This window comes from Phyllobates terribilis, unplaced genomic scaffold (genome assembly GCF_046119375.1).
Source record: "Phyllobates terribilis strain yellow unplaced genomic scaffold, ASM4611937v1 Scaffold_3__8_contigs__length_932513732, whole genome shotgun sequence".
In the NCBI taxonomy this organism is placed as follows: Eukaryota; Metazoa; Chordata; class Amphibia; order Anura; family Dendrobatidae; genus Phyllobates; species Phyllobates terribilis.
The window spans coordinates 462759755-462781375 of record NW_027362763.1 but is presented as its reverse complement, the minus strand read 5'-3'; the positions used below and the strand labels follow the sequence as shown (position 1 = coordinate 462781375).

At 45.2% G+C, this 21621-nt stretch overlaps 1 protein-coding gene across 2 annotated transcripts in view; it reads left to right on the top strand.

The window, feature by feature from the left end:
• The window catches only part of POPDC3 (popeye domain cAMP effector 3), an 88185-nt gene extending 79229 nt beyond the window's left edge, over nt 1–8956 (top strand). For both annotated transcript variants that reach the window (XM_073675772.1, XM_073675771.1), the window contains exons 3-4: nt 6425–6533; nt 7367–8956. In XM_073675772.1, the coding sequence (XP_073531873.1) occupies nt 6425–6533; nt 7367–7687 (430 nt within the window). In that variant the 3' untranslated portion in view covers nt 7688–8956. The remainder of the gene's footprint in view (nt 1–6424; nt 6534–7366) is intronic.
• Nucleotides 8957–21621: the final 12665 nt, after the last annotated feature.

The window sequence follows — 21621 nt, the reverse complement described above, 5'->3', positions numbered from 1 at the left end:
CCCAAAATAAAGTAGTGTAGAATGTAAGTTAGTTAATTAAGGGGTAGGTGAATTGTTAAATTCTAAAGTGTTGCTAACTAATGTTCTTTAAAGGGAATCTGTCACCCCCTGGGACGTAACTAATCCATTAACATGGGCAGACAGGTGATAGAAATGTAAATCTATTCATACCTGCATGCCTCATATTAATAGTTTTGAAATCTTATATTATGATTTTATGGTAATGATTGCTCCAGGCCAATAAGGAATCCCCACCGCCTCTCTATTATTATAGCACCCCCCTCCTCTGCACGTCACTGTCCTGTAATCTCGCACCTGTGCGTTGATATCCCTCCATGATCCCCCCCCCCCCTCCCACAAGTCTCTGTGACCGGTGCCTGCGCAAAGGATCACAGACTAGTGTATTGCATGATCTTATACGCAGGTGCGTCACTGCCGGCGCCTGTGCAGATCATCACGGAATAGATTAGTCTGTGATCTTTTGCGCAGGTGCCGGTGAGTCACGGAAACTCGTTGGAGGGAGGATCGTGGAGGGATTACAGCGCCCAACAGGACACTGTGACGTGCAGGGGAGTTGGGTACTATGATGATAAAGAGAGGAGGTGGGGATTCCTTATGGGGTCTAGAGCAAGAATTACCATTAAGTCATAATCGAAGACTTCAAAACATCAAGGCTATTGTTAGAACCCTCCTGTTTGTTTTTTCCGGTCACGTGACCATCTGCCTTTATATTCCAGCTCCGCCCTTTTGGCTGTGCTGGACTTCAGTGTTGTTTGACTGTTTTGCTAGCCAGGTGCTTCTGTGCCTATCTCTGTCAGTTCGCTTGGTCCTTCTGGGACCTCTAGTACCTTTTTGTCAGTTTATCTTTTTGTGTTCTGCTACAACTTTCTCTGTTCAGGAGGTGTCCCATTTTTGTTCCAGTCCTTAGTTCTTTTAGGGACCCCTTCCCTTTATGCTATAGGTCTTCGTTCAGACTAGCCGAGGACTAAGGCTGGTCTGTTCGCAAGGAACAGGCAGCCCGCTACATCGTAGGGATTCAGCTTAGTCTTACTGTAGGGATAGCGTTTCCCTTTCTTTCCTTAGTACTTGTTGCAGATCATAACAGTAAGTCCAGCCCAAAAAAACTAAAAGGAAAGAAATTCGGGGATCAGTATGGCTTTCTTCCAGGATTTGGCTCAACGTTTGCAGGGATTTTCTCTGGAGGTGGCCGAGCTCCAGCAACACGTGAGTAGCTGTTTTGGAGCACATTTTGTGGAACCCAAGGCAGGAATGCCTGATGTTTTTTATGGTAAACAGCAAGATTTTTTTTCCTTTTAAAAATGCTTGTTTGTTATATTTTCATTTGAGACCAAGGTCCTCTGGAAATGAATCACAGCGCATTGGTTTTATTATGTCACTTTTGCGCAATGAACCACAAGGGTAGACCTTTTCTCTCCAACCTAATGATCCATGCTTAAGGTCGGTAGAAGAATTTTTTCTGCTATGGGTCTATTATATGACTATCCTGATCGAATCTCATCTGCTGAGGCAGAACTCAGGCGTTTGAATCAGGGGTCAGGTAATGTTGAAAATTATTGCACACACTTTAGAAGGTGGGCTTCAGAAGTCAAATGGAATGATCCTGCTCTGAAATGTCTATTTCTTGCTGGTTTGAGTGAAAGGGTTAAGGATTTGCTAATTGAATTCCCCGCACCTGAGACTCTGCAGAATGCCATGCAATTAGCTGTTTGTGTGGATAGGAGGCTGAGATCTAGGCAGAATGAGGTAAAGACTCCTGTAATGCCAGGTCCTAGTCCCCAGAAAATCTGCTCAGACGGCGGAGAACCGATGGAGGCTGGGGCGATGTCGCTCTGCTCTCAGGAAAGAGACTGGAGGTTCGCCGAGGGATTGTGTCTTTATTGTGGTAAAGCTAACCATTTGATTAAGTATTGTGAGCTTCATTTAAGTAAAGGAACAAAAAAAAAAAAAAGTCAGGTATGCCCGTATAGCTTGTTTACTCTCTGCGGGAGTATTTCTTTCAGGGAGTACTACTTTGCAGGAAAATTTGATTGAATTTCAGGTATTTGTGGATTGTGGTTCAACACTTAATGTGATTGATAAAGGGTTTTTGGAAAAACTTAAATTGAAATCCAAACCTTTGTCATCACCTATTTCTGTGATTGCAATTGATAACACTCCCTTGAAATGTATTACTCACAAGGTTGCTGAATTTCCCCTCACTATCAATAGAGTTCACCAAGAAATTTTGGACTTGGTTGTATTAAATAATTTACCCTCTCCGGTCGTTCTAGTATTGCCTTGGTTAAAACTGCACAATCCTTTGCTGGACTGGTCTACTAATGTGATTAAGTCTTGGAGTCCGAAGTGCTATGATAAATGTTGTAATGGTCGCATTGTCGCTGTGGAAAAAGGGGAATTACCCGTACCTATTCAAGATTTTTAGAGAGTTTTTTCGGAGGAGGAGTCGCAAGTTTTACCTCCTCCATAGGGATTATGATTGCGCTATTGAGTTTGTTCCGGGAGCTACTCTTCCCAAGAGTCGCTTGTTTAATCTGACTATTCCTGAAAGAAAGGCCTTGGAGGAGTACATACAGACTAGCCTGGCTGCTGGTCACATTAGACCTTCTAAGTCGCCTGTGGCAGTTGGATTTTTCTTTGTTAAAAAAAAAAAGGACGGGGGTTTACATCCATGTCTGGATTTTCGTGAAATTAATAAGATTACCGTACGCAATTCCTACCCATTGCCGTTAATTCCTGACTTGTTTAACCAGTAGGTGGGGGCCAAGTGGTTCTCTAAAATTGATCTCCGGGGGGCATACAATTTGTTATGAGTGAAGGAGGGTGATGAATGGAAAACTGCTTTTAACACTCCGGTAGGTCATTTTGAGAATCTGGTGATGCCTTTTGGTCTTACCAATGCACCTGCATTTTTTCAGAACCTTATTAATGACATCCTGAGACCTTTGATTGGTAAGAATGTGGTTGTGTATTTAGATGACATTTTGATTTATTCGCCAGATCTAGAGTCCCATTGGCAGAGTGTACGTGAAGTTTTGCAGTTATTGAGTGATAATTCACTCTTTGCTAAGCTGGAGAAATGTGAGTTCTCTATGCAGAAAATTAGTTTTTTGGGCTACATTGTCTCCAGCGAGGGCTTTGAGATGGACCCTGTGAAGGTTCAGGCTGTGCAGGAATGGCCTAGGCCTATTGGTTTGAAATCTATACAGAGATTTTTGGGTTTTGCCAATTATTACTGGAAATTCATTAAGAATTTTTCTGTAATTGTTAAGCCTCTAACCGATCTCCCCAGGAAAGGTGCGAATACGGTCCAGTGGACTACTGAGGCCATTGAAGCGTTTAAGTATCTCAAAGAGAAGTTCCGTTCTGCCCCTATCCTTATGCAGCCTGATGAGACCAAGCCTTTTTTGGTCGAGGTCGATGCTTCATCGGTGGGGATCGGAGCAGTTTTGTCTCAGGAGAACAGGGATGGAGTACATCACTTCTTTTCGAAAAAAAATTCGGAAACCGAACTGAATTATGATGTTGGAAATCGGGAGTTGCTGGCTATTAAACTCGCGTTTGGCATCATTTTTTGGAAGGCGCTAGATTTCCTATTCAGGTTTTCACAGATCATAAGAATTTGATCTATCTGGATGCTGCCAAGCGCTTGAATGCCCGTCAAGCTAGGTGGGCACTTTTTTTTTCTCGGTTTCATTTTTCTGTTACCTATATTCCTGGTACTAAGCATGTTTAAAGCCGATGCTTTATCTCGCAGCTTCTCTCCTACGGTCGGTGCTGAGGAGGAGGAGAGCATTTTACAGAAAGTGGTGGCGGCATTGGACTCCGTTTTGGAGAATGGGATTCTGAAAGCTCAAGATAATGCTCCATCTAACTCTCCCCATGGGAGGTTGTTCGTGCCTAGAACCTTTAGGAGAGATTTGTTTGTGGAGTGTCATGAGTCTCTGTTGGCAGGTCATCCAGGAATTTCTAAGACTAAGAGACTTATCAGTTGCAGTTTTTGGTGGCCTGGAAGGCAGAACGTCATCAAGTGGGTGCGTCAATGTACTGTGTGTGCTAGGTCAAAGGCTTCACATATTCCTGCTGCGGGGTTGCTTTGCCCTCTGGAGGTTCCTAGTGCACCTTTGACGCATCTCACAATGGATTTTATTACTGATCTTCCTGTGTCCGAGGGTTTTACTGTTATCTGGGTGGTCGTGGACCGTTTTAGTAAGATGTGTCATTTGTTTCCATTCATTAAGTTGCCCTGCGCCAAGACACTCGCTAAGGCGTTTGTTAAGGAGATTGTCAAGCTTCATAGCGTTCCCACGGATATTGTTTCTGATAGAGGACCTCAGTTTGTGACCCGCTTTTGGCGTACTTTTTTTGACAGGTTGGGAGTCCATTTGTCATTTTCGTCTGGGTATCATCCTGAGTCTAATGGACAGACTGAAAGAAAGAACCAGGATGTAGAACAGTTTTTGCGTTGTTTTGTGGCGGACAATCAAGAGGTGTGGTCTGAGTTTCTGCCTCTCGCAGAATTTGCTCTTAACAATCATACATCCTCCTCAGCTGGGTGTTCTCCTTTTTTTCTTGTACTGGGAGACATCCGTCTTTTGGTTCATTCTCCAAATTGGGGTCAGCGGTGCCGGAGGAGGAGAATTTTTCCGGTGATTTGGAGAAAGTTTGGACTAATGTACATTGCAACCTTCAAGAAGTCCAAGAAGTATTTTGACAGGAAACGTAAGGAGGTTTTGTTTACTGTGGGTGACATGGTTTGTTTGTCCTCAAGGAACTTGCGGTTGAGGATTCACTCTAAAAAACTGGGTCCTAAGTTTGTGGGTCCATTTAAAGTGCTTCAGGTGGTTGACCCGTCTGCTGTTAGGTTGGATGTCCCTACTTCCTGGAAGATTAATCCTGTGTTTCATGTTTCCTTGTTGAAAAAGGCTGATGTATCAGATAGGCACGTCACTGTCACAGTTCCTCCTGTGGTGGAAGACGGCGAATATGAAATTTCTCGTATCTTGAATTCTAGATGGCATAGAGGGAGATTACAGTATCTCATCTCCTGGAAAGGTTTCGGTCCCGAAGATCACTCCTGGGTAAGGGCGGATGATGTCTCTGATCCTAGGCTTGTTAGAGCTTTCCACAAGAGGTTTCCGGACAGGCCTGGGCCTGGAGGATCCGGAGGATCCTCATAAAAGAGGGGGTACTGTTAGAACCCTCCTGTTTAGTTTTTTCTATCTTGTGTTTTTCAGTCACGTGACCATCTGCCTTTATATTCCAGCTCCGCCCTTTTGGCTGTGCTGGACTTCAGTGTTGTTTGACTGTTTTGCTAGCCAGGTGCTTCTGTGCCTCTCTGTCAGTTCACTTGGTCCTTCTGGGACCTCTAGTACCTTTTTGCCAGTTTATCATTTTTGTTCCAGTCCTTAGTTCTTTTAGGGACCCCTTCCCTTTATGCTATAGGTCTTCGTTCAGACTAGCCGAGGACTAAGGCAGGTCTGTTCGCAAGGAACAGGCAGCCCGCTACATCGTAAGGATTCAGCTTAGTCTTACTGTAGGGATAGCTTTCCCCTTTCTTTCCTTAGTACTTGTTGCAGATCATAACACTATTAATATGAGGCATACAGGTAAAAATGTAAACCTATTCATATTACCTGTATGCCCATTTTAATAGGTTACTTACGTCCCGGGGGGGATGACAGATTCCCTTTAACCAATATATTCTGAAGGCTGACTCGCAACTCAATTTAATTTCAAAGGGAGCAAACTAGAGGAAAACTAATTGAATTATACAGCATGTAAATAAAGATATTTTTTACACCACTTGAATTTAAATTTAACACTTAATATTGAGAACTATACATTTTTATTGTGACTGAAAAAGAGACCTTAGCGAAGGTTTTAAACATTATAGAGTAACTGTCGTTTTCATTTCTATTTCATAACTCAATGGTATACATGAAAATAAGCAACTTTGTAATATCGGAGAAATCTGCTTCTTTCTCCTCCTGGATCGATCATTTACTCTCAAAGGGTAAAATCTGTATTCAGTGAAGATAAATTTTCCCATTATTGAGACCTAAGGAGATGTCGGCTGTGACTGAGAAGATTAGAGGGGAGGGGGAAGGAGGAGGGAAGAGCTAGAGGCAGACCTCCTCCTCCTTCCTCCTCCTCTACATACAGTATAATATAAACCTTACCATGTAAACTGGCTGTAGCATATTTGTTTCTGTAATTATAGCAAACACTATCACGATACTACACTACTTCAAGTGAAATTTTATGGAATTACAAGGGATTTTTTTTAAAAAAAAAATGTAATTCTTTTTGAACAACCTCAAAGCAGCAACAAACTTGCACTGTATTCATGTAATCTGAGGTTGTCAACGGCTATGTAATAATGGATATCTTATCAATTTTACAGAATACGCGTGACAGTCGATGGAGAGTTTCTTCATTATATTTTCCCACTTCAGTTTTTGGATTCTCCAGAATGGGACTCGCTGAGACCTTCTGAAGAGGGTGTTTTTCAGGTAAAAAGTATAAAGTATTACTTGTAGTAATTCATTGGCTGTAATATTTGGGTCACAACATGGCTGTTTATTAGGACTAGAGCGCCACTTTAAGTCTTGCATGATGTCGGGTACAAGGGCTCCTAAAGAAGCTCTCCCAACGGTTTTTCCCTAATCCTTTCCAAGTATGTATGTAGTGTAAGTGTATTAAAATACTACCAGATTGCTGTCTTCTCCGATTTCCAGCTTTATTCCCGTCCTCTTCTGGACTATGTAACCTCAAATCAGAGTAGTTGGCTTCCACAGGGTTTTGTGTGGACCAGAAGTCTCTATCTCAGTGTAAGTCTATAACAGCCTTGTTCTAAATCACATAGACTTAAATGAGGAAAGCAGCTAATGCTCAACAACATAGACCAGTGTTCCCCAACTCCAGTCCTCAAGGCCCACCAACAGATCATGTTTTCAGGATTTCCTTAGTATTACCCAGGTGATGGAATTATCACCTGTGCAATACTAAGGAAATCCTAAAAACATGACCTGTTGGTGGGCCTTGAGGACTGGAGTTGGGGAACCCTGACATAGACCTTCTGTGAGGCGGCAAAGCTGAAGAATTGTTATATTATCCAGAAGTGAACGGGGGAAGCTCTAGAAACCGGAGAATACAGCGATCAGTAAGTATTTTAGTACGCTTACACAACACTAAACACATGTTTTTGAAAGGATTAGGGGGGAAAATGCTGGGAGAGTTGCTTTAAGACCATCTCAAAATGTCTAATAAACTTTAAGTTCAGATTTTCTGGTAAAGCTAAGTATCTATACTTGGTTTTTGATATTTTTAATGCTATTTCTTTTAGGTAACACTTACTGCAGAAACAAGGTGCAAGTACATTACTTGGAGAAGGAAAAAGCTCTATTTATTATTTGCGAAACATCGCTTCATCTCAAGACTTTTTTCAATGTTGATTAGGGGAGATATTGCAAATAAACTCTATGCATTAAATGAAAAGGTGTATGTGGACAGTGGATTTCGATTTGACATCCGGCTCCCAAACTATTACCACATGGCCTTGCCAGAACAGTCACATTCGAGTGCTCCCACCATCCGTGTTCAGGACTTCTCCACGAGGAAAAAAAACAGGAAAGAGGCCATAACAAACCATTCTTCAACTTTCTAACTCTTATTTGGAATATTAGCTTCATAATAGTCAAAACTCATCAACTATTCAAAGCAAAGTGCCACTTGCTGCTTTCATCTCTAGCAGTAATTTATTAATAGTCACTGTTTTTATAGTGCTGATTGTCTACTGATTTCTTGACCATGCCTTCTAATAGTTGCCATTTTAATAAAGAAAATGTTAAAGGCATTGCAGGCACCCATGGTATTACCTTAAGGGTAAATGATGCATTTCGTAAGATAATCAAATGTAATCCTTGTAGTCATTATAAATATGTAGTAGACATGTGTTGCATCTTCTACTGAACGACTACCAATTAAATGTAATACGTTACGTGTAAGGCATAGGATATTCTTGTCATGCATCCTCTACCCTGGTTTTTGTGTAGTATGAGCTACAGAAATGAGTTACTTATGTCTGACAGTTCATGATTACTGGGAACTTCTCCAACATCCAGACTGTATATGCAATCAAGGAATTTTGTAAGCAATATATTCTGCCTGAAATTTCTAATATTAGTGAATCATAAGTCAAAACAAATGTAATCAGAGAAAAAATTCATTCAGTTATAACGTTTTTATTTTTTTTCCTTGTTTGTACGTCAGACATGGCCATGGTTTTCTTACTTATGCTAAACTAAATCTGAAATTGCACATTGCAGTTGCAAACTAATAGACACTCATTGACGGGAAAGAAATGTTATTAATAAAGCACATCTGTTTGCTCATATCACAGCACTTTGTACCTTATATTAGTGGGAACTGATGAATATTTATGAAAGAGTGTTCCTGGAGAGATAATGGTCCTGAATTACGACAAATTACCTGATCCCCCGCTGTGATCCTCAAGGCTGGCTTTCCCTCTTCTACAACTTTGTCAAAATATGACAATCCAGAATTATTCTGAAGCATGACAGGAGTTGTAAGATTTGAAGGGTCTACTAGAAGGGAACACAGCCATGTACAGATGAGGGATTTTTCAAGAACATTCAGCTTTAGGTCAAGTCATTTTCGTTCACAATTTTAACCTAGAAATGCTTTCAGTTTTTGAGATAAATGATCCTGTTATCGATACTGGAAGCAGGACTTCTACAATAACCTACTCACATGTTGGTTTTTAATTCAGTTTTCGTGATCCATTTGGGAACCCATTCATTTTAATGTTTTATTTTTTCTGAAATGTCATCAGTTTTATATTTGTTACATCTGCTTTCCATTTTACAGATAGACGAAATAGACATACTCTGTACAACTTCTTTTTCTCAGTTCCAAAAAAATGTATAGCTGGCAGAGCATGGTTTTTACATTTCCATTTTTCTCCTTCCCCATGACGGCACCATGGAGAGAGGGGATCCGCCCTTCAAGGACAGGAAACCTACAGATAAAAGGGCGGTGCCTCTCTCCCGCATCATCAGTTGGTTTCCTGTCCTTGACGGGACCCTACAGTCCGGAGGAGGCATACCTGCGGGGTGCCAGAAGATGGATGTCGTGGGATGCCAGGCCCAGCCAGTCCGATCCAGGCAGCGGGGGTCCCCCTGCCTCGGCTGGTGCGGTGTCCTGAAGCGCCACCGCTGAGGTCAGTGGGCCTTTAGGGTGTGCGGAGGGGGGTCTGGATGAAGAGGAGGCCACCAGGACTGTGCTAGACCCCCCCCTGGTTGCGGAGGTGAGAATGCGCGTGGCCCGGCAGCATGCATTTAAGCTTCCGGGTTCACCACGCATGCGCGGGCTCCCCCAGATGACGCGGCGCCGCAATGCATGACTGGGTATCCAGTCTGTGCAGGCGAGGGCGTCCCCCCGTGGGGGAGGAGGGGGGGCAGGTCACTACAGGCACTATGGGAGGGACTCCCAGTGCCTTAAAACACAGCAGAGGACGCCAGTATTTGCTCTTCTGGGCTCTGACACGCTGTATGAAAAAACAAACAAAAAAAAATCAAAACCAAAAACTGTAACAATGAGTGACCAGGACCTACCTGAGGAGCAGCATCTACATCCTCAGTCTCCACCACCACCGCCAACCCAACGGAAAAAGGGATCGGAAGGCCAGGACCGGAGTGGAAGCGGGCGCTCTGGCAGATCGTCGCAGCGCAGCAAGGACTCCACCTCGGCATCTTCCAGGAGGACTTTGGCTACAAAGATGGCTCCACCTCCTGAACCGGTTACCTGCTCTTCCGTCTGGTTGGTAAGTGAACTTCGTGAAAGTCCACTTTGTAACTAGGAGCCCTTGCTCTCTCTCTCTTTTGTCTCCCGTAGGGAAAAAAGAGTAAAGGGAAAACAAAAAATAGGACTTGTGCATTATGCACTGAGGCCTTGCCCACTACTTGGGAAAAGAGACTCTGCAACTCCTGCATTGAGCAGACCATATGCGAGGGAACCCCGAGATATTTGCCTCTGAACTTAGAGACCTAATTAAGTTGAAAGTTGAAAACACTATTAAATCTTTTCAGGGCAAAAGATTAAAGAAAACTAAAAACATATCCCCCGAGTCCACGTCTAGTAGTTCTGAGGATGACGGGGATTCGGACCCTTCCACCTCTTCCTCCTCCTCTTCCTCGTCTACAGTTAGAGGGGGTCGGAGCTGTTTTCCCGTTGAGGAAACAGATAGCCTTATCAAGGCAGTCAGGTCTACCATGGGTCTAACAGATCCCCGGCCTAAAAAATCCATACAAGACATGATGTTTAGCAGCCTAGAACAGAAAAAGAGGAGATCTTTTCCACTCAATGAACATGTTCATTCACTGATTATGAAAGAGTGGAAAAGACCGGAGAGGAAGGGCTTCCTTTCCCCTAAACGAAAGTACCCGTTTGAGGACCCCGTATGCTCCTTTTGGGAGAAAGCACCGAAACTGGATGTCGCCATAGCCAAGGCCTCAAAGAAATACTCCCTTCCATTTGAAGACATGGGTGTCTTGAAAGACCCCATGGATAAAAAGGCAGACACCTTCTTTAAGGGTTCCTGGGAAGCCGCTGGGGTGGGGGGTTAAAACCGGCGATAGCTGCCACGTGTACGGCCAGATCCCTAATGGTCTGGTTGGACCAGCTAGAATCACAACTGAGGCAGAAGACATCCAGAGACACAATCCTTGAAGCCATCCCGATAATGAAAGGGGCAGCGGCCTTCCTGGCAGACGCCTCGGCGGACTCCGTCAGGTTAAGTGCTAGAGCGGCGGGACTTGCCAACGCGGCTAGACGAGCCCTCTGGCTCAAATGTTGGCCCGGGGACCTACAAACTAAATCCAGATTGTGCTCCATCCCCTGTGAGGGCGAGTTTCTATTTGGGCCTGCCCTTGATGACATCCTGGATAAAGCAGGGGATAATAAGAAACGGTTTCCTGTCCCATCTAATACTGCTTACAGGAAGCCTTTTCGGAGTAGAAGATTTATGTGTAGGAAACCCCCTAAAGAGCAGGATGGGTGGGAAGACAGGAGAAGGAAGACCAAGGGATTCAACAAGCCCTCCAGTGGTAATAGAAAGGCCCCCCAATGAAGATTTGCCCCGGGTGGGGGGAAGGCTATCAAGTTTTCTCCCGGCCTGGGAGCTAATATCCAACAGCTCATGGATTCTGACCCTAATTCAATTGGGCCTGAAACTCCAGTTCTTCAAAGTCCCTCAGAGAAACTTTATTATAACCCCCGAAAGATCTTCAAACGAGGAGCAACTAGCCTTGGAACAGGAAATTCGGGGACTAGTAGGGAAAGCAGTCCTCCAGGAGGTCCCAGGGGGGGGGGGGAGGCATGGGCTTCTATTCTCCACTATTCCTGAGAAAAAAACTAGATGGGACATACAGGACGATTGTGAATCTGAAAAAGCTGAACAAGCTGTTGAAGGTGGAACCCTTCAAAATGGAAACCATAAAATCTTCAATAAAAATGCTGTTTCCTGGTTGTTTCATGGCCGTCCTGTAATTAAAAGACGCTTATTATCACGTCCCGATACACAAGGGCTACCAGAAGTTCCTCAGGGTAGCTGTTCCTATGGGTGGAGTGGTCAAGCACTACCAATATACAGCCCTCCCATTCGGCATCGCCATAGCCCCAAGGGTCTTCACCAAAGTGGTTGCAGAGGTGATGGCTCATCCTAAGGGAGCAGAACACCCTGGTCGTCCCATACCTAGACGACTTCCTGATAATAGGCAGCTCCTTCCTAGACTGCAAATCCCATCTGGAAAAGGTCATGGATTCCTTGACTCGCTTAGGGTGGCTTTTGAATCTGGAAAAGTCCAAGACAGAACCATGCCAGATACAGGAGTAACTAGGCGTCATACTGGATTAAAAAATTCAGGAGTGTCGTCTCCCCTCAGGGAAAATTAAAAAAATCTTAAACCTGATATCACGGACGAAATCCCACCCGTTTATGTCCCTTCGGAAGGCCATGTCCCTGCTAGGTTCCCTGACAGCGTGCTTTCCGGCCGTTCAATGGGCTCAAGTACATACCAGGACCCTTCAGTGGGAAATCCTAGAGGCAGAAAAAGCACTAAAAGGGCGTTTAGAAGGGCTGTTAACGCTATCTGTAAAAACCATACTTTCCCTAGAGTGGTGGGGGAACATACACAATCTGGCCCGGGGGATTCCTTGGACAATCCCGACACCGCAAGTCCTGACCACAGATCCAAGCCACGGGGGGCTGGGGGGCCCACCTCAACAACCTGGTAGCTCAGGGGGTCTGGACAGAACGCCTGAAACTAATGTCCTGAAACATGAAGGAGCTCCTAGCAGTAGAGCAGGCACTCCGGGAGTTCATGCACACACTGCAAGGACATCACGTGAGGGTCTTCTCAGACAACCGAGTAGTAGTGGCATACCTGAACCACCAGGAGGGTACACGGTCCCATTCCCTAATGCAGACGACAGAGGTCATCTTTCACTTAGCCGAGGAGAACTTGCAATCCCTATCCGCTCTACACATAAAAGGGGTAGAAAACCACACCGCAGACTTTCTGAGTCGGACTCAGTTGAAGCAGGGAGAGTGGGAATTAAGTCAGGCGGTTTTTCGGCAGGTTGTACAAAGGTGGGGCCGTCCCTCGATAGATCTGTTTGCCAACAATCAGAACAAAAAACATTCTCTTTTTGCTCCCTAGATCCCAAAGGGAACACAGTAGCCGTGGATGCCTTTATGATCCCTTGGAAATACCCTCTAGCTTACGCTTTTCCTCCAACCGCTCTGATTCCAGCTGTTCTGAGGAAAATCAGAGAAGAGGAAGCGAGGGTAATCCTAATAGCCCCCTTTTGGCCAAAGAGAGCATGGTTTTCATGGCTGAGGAGGTTGTCAATCTCCGATCCATGGGTTCTCCCAGAGCTCCCGGACCTTCTTTCTCAGGTGTCAAGCTTACACTTGACAGCCTGGAATTTGAGAGGGCTCTTCTGAAAGACAAAGGTTTCTCCCCAAATTTGATCACCACACTACTTCAAAGTAGAAAACCAGTCACCACCAAACTATACGGGAAAACCTGGAAGAAATTCCTTTCAGTCTCAGGTTCCAGGCTGGGTGGGGAGGTTCCGTTGACAGCTATCCTGGAATTTTTACAGAGGGGTTTGGAGCTGGGCCTGGCCACAAGTACCTTAAAAGTTCAAGTTGCGGCCCTGGGAGCACTCTATAATTTTGACCTGGCCAGGGAGAGATGGGTATCTAGGTTTATTAAGGCATCAGCTAGATCCCGCCCTATCCCATCCCAAAATACTACACCCTGGGATTTGAACTTGGTCCTTTCAGCCCTAACTGAGGCACCTTTTGAACCTGTCAGAAGCATCCCTAAAAACTCTGTCTCTAAAAACAGCACTCTTGGTAGCTCTCACATCCGCATGTAGGGTTAGTGATATTCAGGCCCTATCGCCAGGCCCCCCCCTTCACACAAATCTTGGAGGATAAGGTTATTCTAAAAACTGACCCTGCCTATCTACCAAAAGTGGCGTCGAGATTTCACAGGTCCCAGGAAATCACCCTCCCTTCTTTCTGCCCTAGCCCTAGGAACACGAAAGAGAGGGTCCTGCATACACTAGACGTCAGAAGGTGCCTAATCCAGTATCTAGAGGCAACACAAGAGTGTAGGCAGGATAGCTCTCTCTTTGTCTGCTTTCAGGGTCCTCGTAAGGGGAAGAAAGCTTCTAAGGGCACGCTGGCCAGATGGATAAGGGAGGCCATCACATTATCTTATTCCTCACGTGGAGAAGCTGCCCCGGAGAAACTGAAGGCCCACTCAACAAGAGCGGTGGCAGCCTCCTGGGCGGAGAAGGCCGGTGCTGCGATAGAGCAGATATGTAGAGCGGCAACCTGGTCTTCCCCCTCTACCTTCTTTAATCACTACCGGCTAGACTTAACCTCTTCTTCAGACCTTACTTTCGGAAGAAGGGTTCTGGAAGCTGTGGTCCCCCCCTAATGAGTCACTTCTCTGCAATTCTCTCCGTGGTGCCATCATGGGGGAAGGAGAAAGACATAGTTACTTACAGGTAACGGGATTTCTCAGAGCCCATGATGGCACCCGTACATTCCCTCCCTTCACGTGTGGGTGCGCACGCTTATTAGTTAATTATTGTAGCCACGTGGTGTGTCTAGCGAGGTCTTAAATTGTAAAATTTTGTGTTACTAACCTGGTGGTCCTCTCATGCTCTGTAAACAACTGATGCGGGAGAGAGGTACCGCCATTTTTATCTGTAGGTTTCCTGTCCTTGAAGGGCGGATCCCCTCTCTCCGTGGTGTCGTCATGGGGGAAGGAGAAAGACGTAGTTACTTACAGGTAACGGGATTTCTCAGAGCCCATGACGGCACCCGTACATTCCCTCCCTTCACGTGTGGGTGCGCATGCTTATTAGTTAATTATTGTAGCCACGTGGTGTGTCTAGCGAGGTCTTAAATTGAAAATTTGTGTTACTAACCTGGGGGTCCTCTCATACTCTGTAAACAACTGATGCGGGAGAGAGGCAGCGCCCTTTTATCTGTAGGTTTCCTGTCCTTGAAGGGCGGATCCCCTCTCTCCGTGGTGCCGTCATGGGCTCTGAGAAATCCCGTTACCGGTAAGTAACTACGTCTTTTTTTCAACTGGACCTATTGGAAACGTATCAAAGACTGACATGTAAGCATAGCCTGAATATAAATCTATTTTAATTAACACTGCAGGATCGGTGAGAGGAATAGTCTCTTATATGTGAAGCTGATTTAACCCCTTCATTCCCTGGCCATTTTCCACTATTTTGTTTGAGTTTTTTCCTCCCCTTGTTCCAAGAACCGTAACATTTTTTTATATTTCCGTATGATGACTTGTTTTTAACGGGACAAGTTGTACTTTTGAGTGGCACCATTGATTTTATCATATAGTGTACTGTGAAATTCCACAATTGTTTTTTGGGTCTTTTGTTTACCATGTTCTCTATATGGTAAAAGCAGTATAATTCCCCAGGTCAGCATGAGTACACAGATACCAAACATCTATAATTCATTTTTTATTTAAGTGGTGAAAAGAAATGCCGAAATTTGTATGAAAAAAAGTTTTTGCATTTGTCGCCATTTTCCGAGACCTGTAACGTTTTCATTTTTCGGGATCTGGGGCTGGGTATGGCTCATTTTTTGCTCCCTGAGCTGATGTTTTTACTGATTGCAATAAGAGGCGATCAAAACATTGTATATACCCCAAAATGTATTTTATTGCAATGTTGCTGCTACGAAAAAAATGTAATTCTGGCGTTTCAATTTTTTTCTCATTGCGTTGTTTAACAATTGGTTTAATATATTTTATATTTTGATCAGACATTTCTGAACGCAGCAATACCAAATATGTGTTTTTTTTGTTTTTTTTTAAATTGTTCTATTTTCAATGGGGCAAAAGAGGGGTGATTTAAACTTGTGTTTTTTATTTTGTTTTTATAAACTTTTTTTTTTCACTTTATTTAATTGTCCCTGTAGGAGACTTGAAGCTATGATCGTTTGATTGCCTGTGTCATGCGTTGAAGCACTGCTATGTCTAGCAGAAATGACGATCTCCTATGAACGCCAGCCATGGGCAAGCATTCACAGAAGTATCATAATGACAGGCACAAGGGTCTTCAACTGACATGACATCCCATCAGTGCCCCACGATCACATCGGCGTGTGTTAAATCCCACTGTCAGAGATTGACAGCAAGATTTAAAGGGGCACTCCGGGGAGATAAAAAAAAATTTGTACTGTCCCTGCCCTCATACACTATAAAGATGAGATGCCCAGTGCACTTTAATTACATTTATAACCTTTGTAATTCTGTGTGACAGCAGCTGCTCCTCACTGCTCCCCCTTCCTGTCTGGGATATTATATAACACACCAGTGTGCAGCTCCCCCCTGTGAGTAACTGCCGATTTCCTGATAGTAGCAGGGTTCCTGGCCTGTGGCAGGCTGTTCCTAGCTGCCCGCCCACTGATGTCTCTATTTAGTCCAAGAACAGAAGAACAGGGGCCATGCTCCCTTCTAGTATGTCATGTCAACAAGAAGATGCAGATACACTCTGTGATCCCTTGCTGTACAACCCATGGCAGTGCATAATGTATACTGCCATGTGTCACATAGGGAGCAGAGGCAGAGCCCTGCATTGGTTTACTCAGTACTGCCATGGTATTTTCCCCCTCACCCATATCAACTTGGTAGTGTCCTGATTCCTGCAACTTGATCACTCTGGATTGTCACATGTCTCCTCAGCCTGAGGAAAGCATCCAGCCATCTGCTGCGGCATCTGTCAGACATGGTATAAACCCCATTGCTCTGTTCCTTGCACCAAACATACATGGGCTTATAAAATATCTATTAACAATCATTCTATCTATGTATCTAGAGAGGGGGAGCCATCTATTGTCACAGTCAAGCTGTGAAACGGAGAGGATTGACCATGACAGTACTGAATTAACCAATTAAGTGCTCTGCTAGGAACAGCCTGCCGCAGGCCACGCCCTTGCAACACCCCGTGTTCTTAAACTAAATGGAGACGGATATCATGGGACGGGCAGCTAGGAACAGCCTGCTGCAGACTACTCCTCCGCCACACTCTATTATCGGACTGAATAGAGACAGATATCATGGGACGGGCAGCTAGGAACAGCCTGTTGCAGACCACGAACCCTATTATCAGGAAATTGTCTGTGACTGGGGGGAGCTGCACACTGACAGGGATGGGGAGCAGATCCTGTCACGCTGAATTACAAGGGGTTTAAAAATTATTGAAGTGCACTGAGAATCTCATCTTTATAGTGTATGAGAAGAACAGTTCCAAAAAACATCTCCTCGGAATACCCCATTAACAGGTTAACAGCCACGGGTGGTGCACCTCTCCACCTGCAGCTGTTAAAGGCACATGACAGCTGATTAAATCAGCTGTCATGTGCGGGGAAAAATGCGGGGTCCGATACTGATTCAGGGACACAACATGACGTATATATACATCATATGTCATGAAGGGGTTAAACATAGCATCCCTGCGAGGAGTAACCTGCAGTTCGAGTCACCAGTTAGAAAATCGTCTTTACCTGTATCTTCTTGATAGTTCAGAATAATCATAAGAACAGTTGGTGGGCAATTATATCCATTTGTCCTGTCCTGAAAACAGGCTATTTCTACCAGACCTACAGTATATAATTGGCAGCCTTATTCAGCATTAAATATAGAGCTTAGTTTCCTCATCTTATTCAGTGGGGAGCAAGTGAGAGGTGAAGATGTGTGGCTCATGAGCATAGCACAATCAAGGTCAAGAATATGTGGCTTCTAAACATTATTAATTATGTATATTCAATTCCTGAGGAGAACTGAGTGATTGGTCAGTATAATGATTATAGAGGGAATGACTAGACCCAATCATGTATAGCACAGACTTCTTATTGTGAGCAAGTAATTGATCCATATTACTGGCAGAAATGAGAAAAAACTCAGATCACTGACTTTCAAAGATTTCCTCAGTTGTGTTCTCAAAAATCACATGAAAAAACATTTTAAAGAATATTGTTTTTTTCTAGGTATGTTATATTAGGGTATCTGTGGGATCACTGATTCAAACTTAAATAGAGTATGTGATACTCAATTCCATTTTGTCTCATCAGATACTCAGGTTGCTTTTCTATCCTTTGAGATATGCTCTGCTTGTTCCAATTGTCAGCAGTGCATAAATGAGGATAATTCAGGTAATTTCTACAGATTCTAATAGAAATGAGACACAATAAGCTAGATTTTAACGTTCTCTTTTAACATTACAGAAATGTCAGAGTAATGACTGTTAGAATCATAAATACACTGAAAAAAAAGTAGTGCACATTACAGTGCCTGGAAAAACTTAAGGGTTTTTTCCCACATTTTAATTATTTTTCACAGAGCACAGTAAATGCATACGTATTGTTAATATATAGGCTAAATCCAATATAAACAAAGATTTCCTGCACCTTTGTGTCTTTTTTTCATCTGTTATCTACCCTTTTATGCATCCAGTGTTATATAGCTGAGTGGATGGTCCTGTTCTTTCACTGCTAACACTACATTTCCCAACAGCACCTTACTTCTTCTCAGTGCTTCAGACCCATCGCTCCCTCTCCTGGTTGTTTCTGACTAGTCTCGCCTCTCTGAGTCATCACCAAGCTAATTTAAATCTAGAATTCACCTTATGCTCCTGTACAGTATTTTGCCTGACAGATTTAATCTTCTGCCATCTACATCCGTATAGCTGTCAGTGTGTGTTTACATCATTGTTAGCCGATTTCTTGCTGACCTCAACTCTCCTGCACAATGGAGCTTGTAATAATTAGGCAAGGCAGAGCTGAGCTGTGTTTGTTGACTGAGACTGAGAGATCAGCAACAAACACGGCTCAGCTCTGCATTGAATAATTATTACAAGCTCCGTTGTGCAGCAAACAAAGATGTAAAAACACATCCGCAGCTATATTGATATGGATGGTAAAAACTAAAATCTGTCAGGCCGAGAACTGTAAAGGAGTATAGAGACAGAGAGTGTACAGGAGCAAAGAGTGTATTGCAGAGCTATGCTAGCAGGAAGCCAGCTGAGAGACTGCATTGTGCATGATCGAACAGGACCTTTTCAATGAGAGGTGTATCTAGGTTTTCTGGCACCCGGGGCAAGAATTCAGTTTGGCGCCCCCTCCTCTCCCCCAAGCACATACACGATTGACGAGCTGCTCTTCCTAATTCTCTCAATGTTCAGTGAAAAACAGAAGCGGGAAGAGAAGCTCTTTGTCACATGACCGAAGTATGAAAATCACATATGAGTAAAGTGGCTGTGTGATTACTGCTGGAATCTGCAAATAGAGCTGAATCCTGACAGTGAGTATATTACACATTGTTAGGATTGGCTACAGGGCTTCATTTTATAATTAAAGAACTTGTCCAGGTTTGAGATGAAAGTCTGCAGTCACTCTAGGTGACTTCAGGCTTCTGAATTCTCACAGCGCATGCACTGCACATGACGCGCCCCCTGGGCCATGTTGTATGTAGCGTTGCGCACGCGGGGAATACCCGGAGCCGGATCTGTTGGGGTTAGTAGTCCTCGTGGCGGTGACCCGGTCCGTGCCCAGGGTGTCAAACTAAGTGGCAATGTTTATACTGTTCGACTACGCCACCCGTGGTTTGCGGTCAGTGGGGACCGCCGCTGCACTGCAGACCGCTGAGGCTGATGTTGTTTGTGCAGCGCAGTATGGGATGACTCCCCACGGGAGGAGTATTGCCTCAGGGCAGCTAGTGTGGAAGATGGTGGTAGTGATGGTACAAGTGTCCCGGTACTGATGGTGCTAGTGCGACAAGGACTCAGTGAGACGTGCAGCTGCAGTTTTCAATGCTTTACTCACAGTTCTTTATCAGGTCCCTTATGCGCAGTCAAGACCGCCCGAGTCAAGCTGCGTCCACCAGGTCAGGGACTCGGCCAACTCCCAGGCAATTCCAGAGCTCCCCTCTCTTCCTTCCTACTGGCCGTCCCCACCAGGGACCCACCTTTGTCCGGCTCCCTCGGGCCTTCTGGTGGCGAAACCTTTCCCGGTTTCCCTGACCCTATACGGTATGCCTTTCTGGGGGATATGGTGAGGGGTCGCGCCAAGGCTTGACCACGACCTCCGGTTCCTGGCTAAGGATAATTGGCCTCCACCAGTTTGGGATCCGGTACCCTGTTCTGCCAACCCTTCACCCGTTATTCCGTGGGATCTTAGGGTTCCCTCTTTTCTTGCGTCCCTGGGCCTTTCCTGGTGTTTCTGTTCCTTCTTCCTCTTACTTCTCTCTCTCTCTCTGCTTCATGCCTGGCTCTGGAGCTGGGCCCGGACTGAGCCACAGCTCCCTGTCAGCCCTCTCTGGCTGAACTCTCTCAGACTGCACTCCTCTGCACCTCTTCTCTCCTCTTCTCTGTTCTAACATGGTGCCCACCTTATATACTCCCTTCTGACACCCGAGCCCAGGTGACCAGCACCCAATGGGCTCCTACCTATGCCCAGAGTCCCTCCCCTGTCTGCTCCTACACTACTGGGATATTCCTCCCCCCTCCCCACTCCAGCCAGGGACAGACGCTGTCGTACCTGCACATCTATCTGGTGGGAGTACCGTTGATCTGTCCCCCGGAAATGGGGTGAGTGTAGTGTATGCAGCTAACTGAGCCCCGTTCCACACTCCATCCTTACCCGGGAGTGGAATACCACACCTCTGGTTCGAGGTGCAATACCCCTGCAGCAGCCGAGTCCTCAGGGTGCTACATTCCCCCCTGGTAAATCACAGCACGTCCTCGGGCTGGAATAGAATAAAAACATTTTAAACATACAAATATTTTTAAAGTGCACTCGCATATAAGACATTAACTATGAACTCATCCCTTTATGGGAGGTACTCTTTTCTTCTTAACGTTACTGGTATAAAACATTTTTATAAAACATTCTACTAGTGCCACCGGAACTCTTTTGTAAAACACTATATAAAAAAAACTTTTGGCATTATTATTTTAGCAGCATATTAAACTTCCATTATAAGACATTTTCACACAAACCTTTTCAAAACATATTCTTGATCTTCTGGCCACGGTGCAACTTGCGACCAGGTAAAGTGCAACAGTCACTACTTCCAAGGTAGAAAGGCAGTTCTTATAAAACCAATAGGGGGCGCTTTAAGAAGCGCAACTATTTACAAGGGTATGGCCGCTCTCAGTCCTCGGCCAGTGGGAATAGAGGAATGGCTGCTCACAGTCCTCAGCCTGGTTAGGGATAAGGGGCACACAGGTAACAGTTCTTTAACAGTTCCACACCAGTCCCAACGGGGACCACACTTCAATCTAGTAACGGTTCTTGTACCCCGACGGGTAACTATGTACAGTCCTTCTTTACCATTCTCTAATAACGGTGTCCTCTTTGTTCTTCCGGGTAGTCTTCAGATCTGTCCGGTCCCTCGGTGTACTCTGTTTCTTGGTGGTGCTGTAGCTCCTCCTCCGTGAGTCTGTGAACGTGGAGGGCGTATGGTCCTTTGGCACCCTTGTGCCGGGTGAAGGTGACCACATCACCCGGGTAGAGATCACGTCCGCGGTGTCCCTCCGGCAGGTGGCTCTCGACATCCCTGCGGATGACAAAGACGTCGCCGGGTGTTCGATGGTCTCGGATAAAGCCCCAGCCATGCTCTAGCTGGAACTTTATTACGGTCCCGTCGGTGCGGGGACCGTGGGCTGTTCGGGGGTCTTGTCGGGCCCTGCGCTTCTGTTCCGCGCTCCGGGCCTGCAGCTGTTCCTCACGGATCCGCCTCTCTCGCCGTTCTCTTCCAAAGACCTCCAGCTGTTGACGGCAGCACTCCTCACGCCGGGCTGCATCCGCCCGGGTCTCCTGGGTGAACCCCATGAGGTTCTCACCGGTCGGATCCCATTCAAATTGGGCGTCCTCTAACGGGATCGGAGCTATTTTGGCGGGCACCGGAGCCGGGATCAGAGGCTCACACAGGGGCCGTTCCTTCCGGAGTCGGAGGTCGACGT